Below are 15,068 nucleotides of genomic sequence, written 5' to 3'. Positions count from 1 at the left end.
AAGTCCTGCCTACTTCTCCTACCTAGGCTAATGACCATTCAACTTTTTTTTGTTTGTTTGTTTGTTTGTTTTTTCGAGACAGGGTTTCTCTGTAGCTTTGGAGCCTGTCCTGGACTAGCTCTGTAGACCAGGCTGGCCTTGAACTTACAGAGATCCACCTGCCTCTGCCTCCTGAGTGCTGGGATTACAGGCCTGCACCACCACGCCCGGCTAAACTTTTTATTACACCAGTCACAGCAACACATCTTCACACGGTGCACAAATATCCTATAACAGTTCCCAGAGGTGAAATTTGGGTATCGGGCACAGTGGCAAGCACCTTCACCTGCTCAGCCATCCTCCCTGCCTGGGGTTTTCTACTTTATGATTGCAACAGTTTTATTAACTTCTCCACAAGGGTCTCATGCATTCCAGGATGGCCTGGAGCTTCCTGTGTAGTGAGGGGTGGTGCTGACCCTCCTGCTGATATAATAGGCATGTGCCACAGCAGGGTTAATGTGAGAAGTTGTTCATAGACGTGGTTGAATTGATTGACGTATTGGCTCCCATACCCTTTCTCTCTGAGATCCTATAGGGTTTAGATGCTCTCCCTCTCTCATTCGTGATGTGGGTAAAGTCTACCTTTTCTCTTTTGTTTCCCACCAGTGTGGCTAGAAGTCACACGATTCATCAGTCTGTTCACTAAGTCAGCTTTAGCCTCATGGATTTCCTGCTGCTTCGGTCTATAAGGTCATCTCACCCCTTCCTCTTCACTTGGCTTTAACTTGCTTTTCTTTTTCACTTGAGTTAGAAACAAGGGGTTGGGTTTTCGATCATGCTCATTTTCTTTCTTTTTTATTTATTTCTATGTGTGTTGGTGTTTTGCCTGCATGTGTGTGTGTGGTGGGGGGGTCAGGTCCCCTGGAACTGGAGTTTCAGTCAGTTATGAGCTGCCATGTGGTGCTGGGAATTGAACCCGGGTCCTCTGGAAGAATGAGCCATCTCTCCAGCCCCTAGATCATGTTCATTTTCTAATACAGCTATTGAGTGGTGTAAGTTTTCCTGTGGTTAACAACATCCCATAAATTCTGATGATCTGTTTTCATTTTCATTCAACTCAAAATATTTTCTCATTTTTCTTGTGACATTTAGAAATGTGTCATTTTATTTCAATTATTTGGGGATTTTCCAGATACATTTGTTATTAATTTCTTATTTAATTCCCTGGTGGTCAAAAATGTTTGGTGTGTGATTCCAGTTCTTTTAATGTATTGCGATTTGCTTATGATCCAGCATATGGTCTGTCTTGTTGACTGCTCTGTGTGCACTTGAGAAGAGGCCTTTAGTCTGCTGTCATTGAGTAGAGTTTTCCATAAATACCTTTAGGTCAAGTCGTTTGGCAGTGTGACAGTCGCTGCTGGTTTGTCTACTTGTCCCCTCGGAGAGCAGCAGTGGAGTCTGTGGTCCTAACTGCCCATCCCCGTGCCTTCCTTCAGTCTGCCAAGTCTTTAGCTCTGTTTTTATCTGCATATACATGCAAGGTTATATCTTCATGGTGAGTTGATTCCTACATCATGGAATTGGACTCCCTGAGCCTGCTATTGTTCCTTTTTAAAAAATATTTATTTATTATGCATACAGTGTTCTGCCTGCATCCCTACAGGCTGGAAGAGGGCACTAGACTTCATTACAGATGGTGGGTGCTGGAACTGAACTCAGGTCCTCTGGAAGAGCAGTCAGTGCTCTTAACCTCTGAGCCATCTTTCCAGCCCCGCTATTGCTCTTTTACTTGTGTTTATGGGTGTGTTGTGTGCTACAGCCTCTGTGTGAAGGTCAGAGAACAACGTTAGGGAGTTGGTTCTCTTCTTCAACAAGTGAATCCCAGGGATCAAACTTGGGTTGTCAGGTTTGGTGGCAAGCACCCTCTGAATATCTTACCAGTCCTATTGGCTGTAACACAATCTTTTGTTTGTTTGTTTTTGTTTTTCGAGACAGGGTTTCTCTGTGTAGCTTTGTGCCTTTCCTGGATCTGGCTCTGTAGACCAGGCTGGCCTCGAACTCACAAAGACCTGCCTGCCTCTGCCTCCCGAGGGCTGGGATTAAAGGCGTGCGCCACCACCGCCTGGCTGTAACACAAATCTTAAAAGGTCTTATTAATAAAAACAAACCTGGAGCTAGGTATTGGGATGAACACTGAAAAATCAGAGAGAACAAGCCACAGCCACCTCACCTTGCCAATTCCTCAGCTGATCTTATTTCCTCAAACTGAAAGCTTCTGTGTCCTCATCCAAATGGATCTCAGCTGAACTGCTGCTAAAAGCCTAAAAGCTTAACCAGCCTAGTTCCTGGTTTTCACGCCTTATATACCTTTCTGCTTCCTGCTATCATTCCCTGGGATTAAAGGTGTGTGTCATGTGCCTGACTGTTTCCAGTTTGAACTCACAGTGATCTGAATGGATCTCTGCCTCCAGAATGATAGGGTTAAAGGCGTGTGTGCCACCATTTTCTGGCCTCTATGTCTAGTGGCTGTTCTGTTCTCTGACCCCAGATAAGTTTATTAGGGTGCACAATGTATCAGGGAAGACAATATCACTACAGTTGGCTTTCTTAACTAGTGTTGTGCTTTGTTCAAGAAGGCAGGTGAATTGTTTGTGGAGCCCTGTGATCCTTTTGCATCCTCTCAGCCTTCAGATGGCTAGGCTTGGAGCAGACTTCATAGTAGTACTGCTATTAAGAGTGTTACTGGGGTTGGGGATTTAGTTCAGTGGTAGAGCGCTTGCCTAGCAAGCACAAGGCCCTGGGTTCGATCCTCAGCTTAAAAAAAAAAAAAACAACAACAACAACAAAAACAAAACAAAACAAAAAAACAGAGTGTAACTGCTAGCCAGCGGTGGTGGCACACACCGAGTGGGAAGCACTCAGGAGGCAGAGGCAGGTAGCCAACCTGGTCTACAAAATGAGTTCCAGAACAGAGCTGTTACACAGAGAAACCGTGTCTCAAAAAAATAAAATAAAATAAATTTTAAAAAAAATAAAGAGTATAACTTCCTGGTACTCATTTGTTTTGTTTTTCGAGAAGGATTTCTCTGTGTATCCCTGGCTGTCCTGGATCTCACTCTGTAGATCAGGCTGGCCTCGAACTCACAGATATCTGACTGGCTCTGCCTCCTGAGTGCTGGGATCAAAGGCATGCACCGCCAGCACCCAGAACCTGGTACTGATTTTGAAGCCTGGGTAAACAGTATTCTATTGTAGTTGGGGTTAAAATTCAGATATTGCTCTGTCCTGTGCACTCTGAGAATTGTTCATCTTGAGATTCTACTTCTCTTGTCTGCCTGACCTATACACATGCAGTGTGGATTTTTATTTTTACAGTTTCTTATCTTGTGTGTGTGTGTGTCTGTGTGTGTGTGTGTCTGTCTCTCAGTCAAGAAGAGAGTTGAAACATAAAGCTCTTAGATCTCTGCATTCTGTCCTTTTAATCATCCATTTGATCCTATGACTGTTTTGGGCCACATTCATGAGGACATGACATAGTGTAACATAACAGAAGCATAAGGCCAGCAGGGTTCCTCAGTAGGGCCGGGCAGTGGTGGTGCATGCCTTTAATCCCAGCACTGGGAGGCAGAGCCAGTCCGATCTCTGTAAGTTCAAGGCCAAGTCTACAGAGTGAGATCCAGGACAGGCACCAAAATTACACACCCTGTATCCAAAAAAAAAGAAAAGAAAAAAAAAGATTCCTCAGTGGGTAAAGGCACTTACAGCCAAACCTCACAATGAAAGGAGAGAGCCAGCTCCTCCTGCACGTTGTCCTCTGACTTCCATACCTAGGCCATGCACATTCATGCCCAGACAGACAGACACACACACACACACACACACACACACAGCAGCACATTCATACCCAGACAGACAGACAGACAGACAGACACACACACACACAGCAGCACATTCATACCCAGACAGACAGACAGACACACACACACACACACACACACACACACACACACAGCAGCAGCACATTCATACCCAGACAGACAGACAGACACACACACACACACACACACACACACACACACACAGAGCAGCACAGTCTCTGGAGGAATTATTAGTCTCCTCTGGGTACTAGTTTGACCTGGAACTCAGAATCTCCTTGTTTGTTCTTGTCCTTTGAGGTGCAAATCTTTTAGGTCTGTGTAAACAAATGCTAAAAATAGCTCAGCAACTATTTGAACCTGGCTGCTGGAAGATCACCATGTGTCTCTGCTCTTGTTGGCACAGTTATTAATCTAATGAGTACACTGCACAACTGAGTGGAATTTATGCTGTGAAAATTGTCATTAACTAGAACACACCTCAGTAGAACATTGCAGAATGGGCTGCATCTGACTTCTGAGAAACATAATGTGTAGTTTGTATATATGTGGAGTAAAGGGACATTCTTTCCATCTTTTTGCTCACTCTCTGTATGTGAAAATCTGCCTTCAGATTGCCCCTGATGGGAATTTCACCTGTCAATTTGGGGCAGACTTGTCCAAGTAAATGGCTTTCTTAGGGTCCTGCCATGCTAGAATGTTGCACTCTGAGTTAACTATCACAGCACCATAAAGTGAAAGAGAAGGGAACCAAAAGAGAAGGGGACCTGACACTCCATGGTCAGCAGGTAAAGACACTTGCCACTGAGGCAGCTGACCTGAGTTTGGCCCCTAGGACTCACATGGTGGAAGAGAACAGGCTCAAACAAGTTACCCTCTGACCTCTATACATGTCACGACATGTACGCCCCTTCACTTCCCCTGCCTTCAAAGGTGTGCAGCCAGGTGTAGTGTTACATGCCTGTAATTTCAGCCCGTGGAAGGCGAAGACATCAGGAGTTCAAAGACAGCCTCACCGGGAGTTTGAGGCTGTTCAAAACATCTCAAGTAATTGTGCAGCAGCCTCTCAACCTCATGGCCACGCATCGTTTCACATCTGACCCTGCTTAGCTCCACATGTGTTTAATATCCCACTTTTCTTGTTGGCTTCATGAGGCAGGACGTGGCTCTGAGGGCTTTAGAAGCCTATCAGTACTGAGAACAGTGCTGAGTGTTAGGTTGTCAGAGCCAATTCTAATCTTACCATGTGACCCTAATGAGAGATTCCTTTCCTTTTTAGTTGAGCCTGTGTTACTAAATTAATTCTGCAAGCTTGTTGAGTGTTTACTGTTCCATGGACTTTGTTAGGCAGTGTGAGGAATCCACGCCGTAGCTGGCTCTCTTCAGAGTGGGAAGTGTCCACTCATAGCAATTTCCAGTGAGGAAATTGATGGTCGCAGTCACATGTTTGTTGCCCCAAGAGAGGTCCTGGCAGCAAGTCTCTCCTTGGGAAACCTGTGAAATACAGGTGACTTCCGGAGGTGGGGAGGGTGCTGTTTATGAGGGAGTGGAAGGGAACCTCAGGCCCTGAAATATAGCCATAGGTTCAAAGCAGGTGAAAGAAAGTCATAGTGGGAGCAGCTCCATTACTAAGCACTGGTATGTCAACAGGGTACTGGTAGAAGTAGTGTACCCCACTTGCTAGGAAAACTGGACCAGGTGTGCTAGTGTATGCCTTTGACTCCAGCAGGCAGGCAGATTGTGGGAGTTGGAGGCCAGCTCGGTCTACATAATAAGCTTTGGGCCAGGGATAGCTCAAGAAGAAAGAAGAAAACTGGTATACATGCTACAACACACTGGGGCCAGTCAGAAGAGAGCCTTCAGGAGTTGCTTCTCTCCTCCTCCTCAGTAGGTTCTGGGGATGGAGCTCATATCTTCAGACTTGATGGCAGGCACCTTCCCACTAAGCCAGTTCTCTGGCCCTTTGCTCACACTCTCAGCCACAGTTCTGCCTTCCCAAACACTAGCTGCTGATTGAAACATTTTTCTCCGTGCCCATGAGCAGCGAGACCCAGCAGCCAGAGTCTCACTTACAGCACGAATGTCCTTTCAGTGCTCAGATAGCCTTAACCTGTCCTGAATTTGGAACTGTAAATGTGAATTCTGGGGAAGGAACTGGCATTTGCTTTCTCTTATCAGAATCTACCTCACAAATTGTTCAACCCCGTTCACTATGAGAACGGCACCCAGTACCCATGCTTAGGCCAGGGAGATGCTGAGTGCAAACCTGTACCGCATCTGGAGAAGAAAAGACCCTCCCCACTGGGAGGCATAACTAGTGAGGGGAGAGGGAGACAGGGAAGATGAGACCTGTGCTTCTCTTCAGACTTGCCAGAGTTAACAAACATTTCAATCCTATAACAGATCCAGAGGAAGGATTAGGCGATGCCTGGGCAGGTTGTTCTGGTGGTTCTAGGGGAGAGTATCTTGCTTTGAGTCTGAAAAGTTTACTGTGTGCTAAAAGAAAAAAGGCTTTCTCCTTCCTGCCTGAGATATAAGATGTTTGAGTTGTGCAAACAAAGACCCTCAAGCCTAGCCGAACAGTGGTAACTTTGCTACAGGTAGAAACTGACAAGCCCCAAAGACTAGAGGAGCCTGATGCCATTAAGAGCTTAAAAGGCAAGGGCTCCGGGTTCAATTCTAGCACCACGCAGCAGCTCACCACTGTCTGTAACTCCAGTTCCAGGAGATCTGACACCTCCACACAGGCAGACATGCAGGCCAAACACCAATGCACATCAAACACAAATAAATCATAAAAAAGACTCAAAGGGAACCATCGAAGGAACTTCAGCTAACTCAGTGATTCTTGTCTTTGTGATCTTCAGGCTAGAATAATCTCCTGCTTCAAAAGCCCTGCTTTAAAAAGTGAAAACCCAGGACAGCAACACAGAGAAGCACTGTCTGGAAAGACTGAACAGGGAAAACACACAAACCCTAACAGCTCCCCTGTGCAGAGTCGGCTTCTTTTCTTCTTCTTCTCCGAGACAGGGTTTCTCTGTGTAGCTTTGCACCTGTCCTGGATCTCACTTGGTAGCCCAGGCTGGCCTCGAACCCAGAGAGATCCGCAGAGTCGGGCTCTTATGAGCCCATCTACTCGGTTTTTCTTTCATATAGCCTGCCCCCTTGCACTAACTGGTCTAACGACAATGGTAGAGGGCTCTAGGCACGGGCTTCTGGCTGGAGGCTGTCAGATCTGCTTGAGGAGGCTTGCATTTCCGTTGACCTGCGGAAGATGAGTGAGACCTTACTCCTAGCCTGTGGGTGTCTGGGGACAGCAGAAGTATCCAAAAACCAAAAACTGTCCAGAAAGATTTCCTTATAAAGTGAGGGGCTGTCTGCTGTCCCTGTGTGCCCAATACTGGAGAGTCACTGTCTCATGTCATTCCACGTCAGCCTGACGAGGCAGGGCGTGTCGTGTCCTTCACAGCTAGGAAAACTGAGGCTCAAAGACCAGAAACTCACGACAACTTTATATCATTAGTCAGTGCTTAATGTGGAACCAACATTCAGACTCGTGACCTTGAAGTCCATGTTCTTAACAACTCTGCTGTTTTCTCACGCCATTATCTCCAGACACCCGAGAACTAGGAGTTTTGGTCCCCTTCACCCGTCCTGCCCAGGTTGCTTTCTTGGCTTTTTTGAGAGTGTGTTTTAAAGCAAGTCAGCCAGGAGGCTTTGGAACTGAGGCCATTTGTCTGTCTCATCTTCCTCTGGGATCTAAACATTCCTTGTGGTAGAGAACCACTTAGGCCTATAGGACCTTTGGGAAAACTTCAAATAGGTACTTCCAATGCCTGGCTAGCTCCATCGGCAGAGCAGGAGACTGTTGAAGTAGGACTTCCTGGCCTGTGGAAGTAGTTGTTCTGGAGACCAAGGACTCTCAATGTGGCTGTGCAGTCATTTGGGATGGCATATTTCCATCAACTGTGGTAACTAGGTGCTCAAACCTTTACTGCTAGGTCATTTTAGGAAGGAAGGTCGAGTTACTTTTTTTTGGGGGGGGGGGTTGAGACAGGGTTTCTCTGTAGCTTTGGAGCCTGTCCTGGACTAGCTCTGTAGACCAGGCTAGCCTCAAACTCACAGATCCACCTGCCTCTGCCTCCCGAGTGCTGGGATTACAGGTGTGCGCCACCACCGCCTGGCTGAGTTACATTTCATAAACAGAAGAGCTGAGGTGCAAAGATGTCAGGTGTCAGGCTGGGGAAAGGACTCAGGGTACATGTGCTCACTCTGCAAGAATGAGGAACAGAGTTCAAATCTATACATCCACTTCAAAAACCAGGCATGGCTGTGTGCACCTGTAACCCCAGTGCTGTGAGGGGCAGACAGGATGCTCACTGTGACTCTAGCCACCAGCCCAACACAGGTTCAGAGACCCCATCTCCAGGAAATAAAGGCTGAATGTAATAGAGCGGAACACCTAACATTGTCTTCTAGCCTACACACACACACACACACACATACACATACACACACACCACACGGTATACATTCTCTCCTACATACATCTGTGCATGTATCACATGCATTCACCCATACACAATAGCAGTCACATGCTATCTGAATTCCTGTAACAAGAGTGCGACAGTTATTATTAATAATAACTCCAGCTATTCTGTCAGAGTATTTCCAGAATCCAGTGTCCTGACCACATGGAGTCATAGTGGTTTCTGAGGAATCCTTAGGAAACATGTCTACTGGGTAGTTTTCCTACTCTGAGGCTACTGTGGGCTAAGTTGTAGGTATGGATTTAGGAAGCCTACAACCCGATAGCTGATGAACAAAGGTGGGCCTGTGTTTAGAGAGAGGTTCTTTGTGTGTTGTTGAGCCAGGGTCTCACTGTGTAGCCCTGGCCGGCAGGGAACTCATTATCCAGACACACTGGCCTCAGATTCATGGAAGTCTGTCTCTGCCTCACCAGTGCCAGGATTAAAGGTGTGTACCTTTATACTTGGCTGGAATAGTTTGAAAGTGAATCTGAGCTCAGCCTGGTGACACAGGCCTGTAATCCCAGCTACTCAGGTGCCTGAGGTTACCTTTGCCATGATCCAGGCCAATGGTGAGGCTCACATAGGAGGTACACTGAACGTCGTCTCCTGCAGCAAGGGAGAGTCGCGTGCTCAACCCGGCCTGAGTGGAACGTGTCTCCTTCCATTAGAAGGCAAAGAGCGGGGTGATGCAGGAGACAGCAGAGCCTGCCTGAACTGACAGGCCCTGTTCCCTGCTCTGACCTGGCAGGAAGAGACTAGCCAGGGGACCCAGAAAGCCTCCGAGACTGCGGCTCTGGGGTACAGTTGGTACCCTGGGGGGACAGCCATCTCTTCTATGCTGCACCTTTTCTTAACACCTGGCTTTAGTGTGATTTTGTCATTTAGTACCTGACTCCCCTCAGGGAAGACCAAACCCAAGGTGTTAGATGATAAGCATTGCTTCACCTGCCCAGAGTTCAGGGCTTGGGAAAGCATGTATTACTGTTTTGCCTGGTTCCGAGGGACTGGCTCCATCTTAGAGGAATTGTTGCCCCTTTTTTTCTTTTTTTATCTTTTTTTTTTCCTTAGGTTAAGCCAAGCCCTTGGCTATAGCTGTTCTAGCTATGAATGCTGCCCTCAAGCACGAGAGGATTGGATTACCTGTGTACCTGCTGCCATTGCTAGGTACCAGGCCCCTTGATTATGGGACTGGAAGCAAACAGTGCACTGTGGGACCTGGCAGGCAACCACTCTGGAGGAGCTGGGTGTCTAGAGGAAAGAAAGGGGGTAGGCTTTGCCCTTGTTGCCTCTTGCCTTGAGACTCAACTCAGAGCCTTTCCCATCAGGACACTGCGCCTCTCAGTGTACCCCAGCTCTTCCATCACCCCAGGAATTTGGGCAGACAGGAAGGAGCATTTGTTTCCAAGTAAAGTCTGTCCCACCACAAATTTGGTCTGGAAGTGAAAACAGTCCAGAAGTAGCCTTCTGCCTCTGAAGAGCCCAGCCTCGGTCACACAGTGTGTCTGAGTGTGACTGACCCTGACTGGCTCCCTTTGCCTCCCGCCTTCTGTCAGAGCCAAATCCCTCCCACTTACCCTCCCAGTTCCCTGATGAGCAAGGTCTTCCTGATGTCATGTCTTCCTGCAAATCAGACCCTGCATACAGGTTACCAGAGTGAGCAATCACATCCTTCTCCTGGTCCTTCTTTTCGGCTGTGGCCACTTCTGCTAGCTTGGTAGAATGCTTTCTCTCCCACCTGCCCCTGCCCTTGACTTCCTTTGATTCAAGGTCTTAGAAACTGAAGTCACATCAAGCTTGGCTGGCAGTCCCTTTATTATTAACCTCAGATACCCAGAATTCCCAAGGTCTGTTGAATTTTGAATCCTCACCCCATGAGAGTCAGGTTAAGTCTGGCAGCAGATACTTATAGGCCCAGACTTCAGGAGTGAGATAGGAAGGTGAAAAGTTGTACACTAGACTGAGCTATATGGTAAGTTCCAGGCCAGCCTAGACTATATAACAAGACCCTGTCTCATAAAACAAAAGTGGGGGTGCTGGAGAGATGGCTCAGTGGTTAAGAGCACTAGCTGCTCTTCCAGGGGACCCACGTGGCAGCTCACAACTTTCTGTAACTTCAGTTCCAGGGGATCTGACACCAATGTACATAAAATAAAGTTAGATAAATTTTTGTTTTGTTTTTTTGTTTTTTCTGAGATAGGGTTTCTCTGTATAGCTTTGGAGCCTGTCCTGGAACTCAGTCTGTAGACCTTGAACTCATAGAGATCCTCCTGCCTCTATCTCCTGAGTCCTGGGACTAAAGGCATGCACCACCACCACCTGGCATTAAGTAAAGTTTTTAAAAGTCGGAGAAGCATTGTTGAGGAGATACACCACCCCATGCCCCATCAGAATAACAGTTATGGCTTATTCTTGAAAGTGTTCGCTGTACCTCAATGCTTGGATGCCCAAGAGATGGCTATGAGGGCTGAGTTGTCACTGAGAGATGAAAACAAGTGGCAGATGGTGCTGAGGAACATCCCAGGACTGAAGAAATGTGGTTTCCAGGAAAGGAGAAGCAGTACAACATTGGCAAAAAGTGTTCCTCAGCCCCTGGGACAGCCTGGCTAGAGGAGGCCTCGCACAGGACTCAGAGAACATTGGTGGTAGTGGGGCGCTGGTGACCATAGCCAGGGTCATAGCCTTGGTGTCCGGGCTGCACTGGTCAGAAAAGGCAGGGAGTGGAAGAGATTCAAAAGTGGTCCCAGGAGCTGGGGGTGGTGGTGCATGCCTGTAATCTCAGCACTTGGGAGGCAGGGACCAAAGGATGAAGAGTTCAAGTCCAGCCTCAGCTACCTGAGACCCTGTCTCAAAAAGACAGAGGGGTAGGGGGAAGATCTCATAAACCAGAAGAACTGCTCCCTGCCATCCTGCCTTCTTGCTTTACATAACACTCGTGCCAGGGACTGAGAGCCTGCTCTGCCCTTGACTTTCCTCAGGTACTGGAGGTGGTACGAACCAACTACGACACACTCACATTGAAGCTGCAAGATGGCCTGGACCAGTACGAGCGTTACTCCGAGCAGCACAAGGAAGCTGCCTTCTTCAAAGAGCTGGTGAGTGCCCCACCCCTGGCTCGGCCCGGGTCTCTAGGGGGGCCATTTCTAGACACTGGGATCTCTGAGTATCTAGGGTACAACAACAGTTTTCTAGAGACTAATACATCTAGAGGGGGTTTGTATGAACTTCTCTACCAATGCATTTTGGAATGAGGCGGTGAGAGGCAGCTATGACCAAGCCAGCCTTGCCCCCTCATCTGCAGCCACAGAGACAGCCTTGCACAGCTAGCTGTCAGTGGCGGCAGCCATGATGAGTTACTGCCTTTCCTGTCCTTAGAACAAGTGAAAGTAACTGACCCTCCTTCTGCGGCCACTCCTTCCTCACTCCCTAACTGGTTCTTGGCCTGAGAGCCTCCACTGTAGCTCCCCAGTCTTCACAGTCTGTGCCCACCCCCATTTCCAAGCACCCAGCCTCCCCAGCCGCTCCCAGGTTTCAAGCTGGCCTCTCCTCTCTGGTTCCCCGTCCTGTTCTGTCTCAGAGCTGCTCCAGGAAAAGCTCTGCTTCCCTACTGTAGTGCGCTGCTGCGTGGTTGACACAAACCCTGGCAGTGACTGGCATGATACAGAGGCTCTAAACCCACTTCCCAGGCTTTCATCAGCGAAGCTTTTACGTCATACACCAAGTCTGTGGCGAAGCTGCTAATGTCAGATCATCACAGCTAGCTCTAACCCAGACATGAAACGTCTCAGGATTTTTCTGTGGCGAGTTAGTTGTAAATAAGAAAGCCATCTTTGTGTAAAGAGAGAGAGGTCCAGTGTTTTTAATGAGATGAGTGGTGATCTTAACATTACTGTGGAGAACTATTGGGCACAGCAACAAATCAGAGAACATCTTTAGGTTACGGAGAGGTTGTAAAGGAGAATTAGAGGATCTCTCCCTCTCCTCCTCTTCAGTACAGTACCTTCACTATATAGCCTAGACTAGCCTGGGACTCGCAGTGGTCCTCCTGCCTCAGCCTCCCAAATGCTGGGGTCACAGTGGGAGCTGCCTTTTGAGGCTCTTGGGTACCACCTCTGCTTTCCTCTCTCCTGGCTCCACCTCTGGCACAGGGGAGGAAAGTTCCGGTCCACGTAGGAGCTGACGACTGGCTTTGCCTGGTGGTGGCCCGCTCCCCTTCCCCTGCTTCCTGCTTGATGACTCTACTTCCTTTCTCAGAGTGAAGCAGAAACACAGAAAAGCCCCTGACCTCCGGGACTAGGGCAAGCAGCACTCCCTGCTTGGTTTGTTCCTCACAGAGCTACAAACCTCTGTCCATGGACAAGCCTCCTTACAGAGGCTGCTAAATTCCCCATAAAGCCGTCTGAGCTGGGAGTCTGGATCTCCCAGGCCTTCTACACGGGTCTTTCTCCTGCCAGCATGGTGACCACGTCATCTTGGCCCAGTGCCCCAGACACTGCCCTCTGCTGTATGTAATGGACTGTTCCCTCTGCTCTGCCCTTCCTCCTCCCCACCCTCCCCAGGTTCGATCCATTAGCACCAACGTCAGGAGGAACCTGGCCTTCCACACACTCAGCCAGGAAGCCCTCCTGAAGGAGTTCTCCACCATCTCCTGAGGCTGCACCGCCTGAGAGCCACTGACTGCCCTTACCCATGAGGCTCCGGGGCTGAGGGCAAGCACAGGGAGCGGGGACTGCCTGCAAGGTTGAAGAGAAGCCAGGCACCCAGAGTCCTGGTGAAGGCTGTGCTTCAGTGAGCTGGGACAGCTGGGGCAAGCCCAGGATGATCTTATTTGGGGAGAAACGGGCAGGCAACAGAAAAGGCATCCAAAAGTCCGAGGCTTCTGGGCTGCATTCACTGGATACTGCCTCATGATCCAACTGAGATTCCAAGTTGTGGCTTCTGATTGGTTATTCAGGTGCTGGTGGGGCAGGCCTCAGCTGATGCCAACACTCTGAAGGCCAGTGGCTGTTCTTGGCTGTGATGCCACATCCTGTTTCCCTTTTGGACCTGGAGCAGAGCGAGGCCCCCATTGCAGTGTGTCCAGACCTTAGCACCTCTGCCCAGGCATAGAGTAGGTCAGGGATTGGCGCCTTTCTTTTCTGTTCTCTAAATTCAAAGTTGACGCCTCAGAGAAATGGGAGATTGGAGTCTGCCTGGTGCTGTGCTGCCCAACCTCTCCTCTCTAGATTTTGGTTTGGGCACCAGGAGTACCTGTTCACTTTCCCTCGCCTTCCAACCGTTGACTCGTCAGCACAATAGGCCCACAACTTTAGCCTTTCATTTTTAGTCTGTTTTAAACTGTCTGCAAAGAGTGTGTGTGAAATAAACATTGACAGGTTTTCTGGAGCCCTCAAGGTGCCTATTTTGCTGGTTCCCTCCCCACCCACCCCCTCCAATGGGAGCCCAGATGAGCTCCCTCCACGTGTTCCACCCCCTCACCCTGCTGTTGTTTACATTCAGCCTGCCTAAGAATTTCCTCCAGGGAGGAATCTGTTCCTGCTGTGGTCTGGTGCAGGGAGGGAGAGAACCTGCTAGGGTCAGGGAGCTGTTCCTGGAACAGGCTAGGTGAGCATCATGCCTAGGGCCTCCATCTTGTCTAGCCCTATTCTAGCTGGGCCTTGGGCACATCCACCCTTCACGAAGTTGGCCTGTTCAGTCTGCCTTTTTATAGTCTCCGTGGAGCTCCTGCAGGCCTTCCCCTTTCCCACAGCTACCCCTGAGGTAGCTGCTGCTCTAAGGTGGTTTCCTCTGCCCACGCCCATCCCGGGTCTAAAGCTTTGTGGCTGGCAGGATGGCAGGGAGCAAGCAGCCAGTGAGGATCAGAGGGAGGCTGATAGCGGAGGTCGGAGGTTGGGGCTCCCTGCTCCCGTCTGTTCATCAGCCATCTCTTGGGAATGCTTGCCCTCCCTGGAAGCCAGAGTCCTGATTGAGCAGAAGTGTGCTAGTTCTAGAGAATTCGTCAACAGACTGACATGCCTAGATGTAGAATCATCAGCCACTGTGGGCTGGGTCCACTCTGATCACTGGTCACTAGATGGATAACTTGACCTGAGGTTTTTAGTGTTTTCCATGGTGATAAACCCCAGAGCAGCTGGATCTGGAGCTGGTGGCAAATCGAAGCTATTAAAAATTGACTTGTGTGGGAACAGTCTCTTGAGTGTCTTTCCCCCTCATTTCGTTTTGCTGACCCAGGTGCTGGTCCTGCATGCTAAGTGGACCTTTCCTTAAGATTTGCCCACTCTGAGTCTCCTTGACCTCGGAGTCCAGCTGGGTTCAGAGAACTATGGCCACCTTCACCCCTGGGCGAAGAAGAGAGTAGTGTTATGGGCAGGTCTCTCGGGTGCCTTTTGGGTTTCTGCCAGCCTTTCCTGTAGAGGAACAAGGGCCAGGCTGGGACGAGGAGCCCTAAGAAAGTGTTCCTTGCCTGCCCTGTTTCTCTCCATTTTAAAACTTTGTGTCCACCTAAGACCTTCAACCTGGAGTCCACATCTTCTCCTAGAAATCAGCATGGCTGATCCTCTTGACAGCTCTCTGAAAGTTTCTGAGAGTGTTCCTCCCAAAGGCAGGCTTCCTTACAGCAGCTGCCTGCCTCAGCTTCATACAGAAATGCCTACCACAGTTCACTGACCCAAGTGTTTGGACAGTA

General features: G+C 48.9%; 1 protein-coding gene across 4 annotated transcripts in view; it reads left to right on the top strand.

Moving 5' to 3' along the window:
* Positions 1–13,768, top strand: part of Armh3 (armadillo like helical domain containing 3) — a 202,267-nt gene extending 188,499 nt beyond the window's left edge. For all 4 annotated transcript variants that reach the window (XM_036171070.1, XM_036171061.1, XM_036171079.1 and 1 more), the window contains 2 exons: positions 11,362–11,478; positions 12,943–13,768. In XM_036171070.1, the coding sequence (XP_036026963.1) occupies positions 11,362–11,478; positions 12,943–13,035 (210 nt within the window). In that variant the 3' untranslated portion in view covers positions 13,036–13,768. The remainder of the gene's footprint in view (positions 1–11,361; positions 11,479–12,942) is intronic.
* The last annotated feature ends 1,300 nt before the right edge of the window (positions 13,769–15,068 follow it).

Source organism: Onychomys torridus, chromosome 1, assembly GCF_903995425.1.
Source record: "Onychomys torridus chromosome 1, mOncTor1.1, whole genome shotgun sequence".
Classification (NCBI taxonomy): domain Eukaryota; kingdom Metazoa; phylum Chordata; class Mammalia; order Rodentia; family Cricetidae; genus Onychomys; species Onychomys torridus.
Note: the sequence above shows the minus strand (reverse complement) of the source record. Positions and strands in the feature narration are given on the sequence as shown.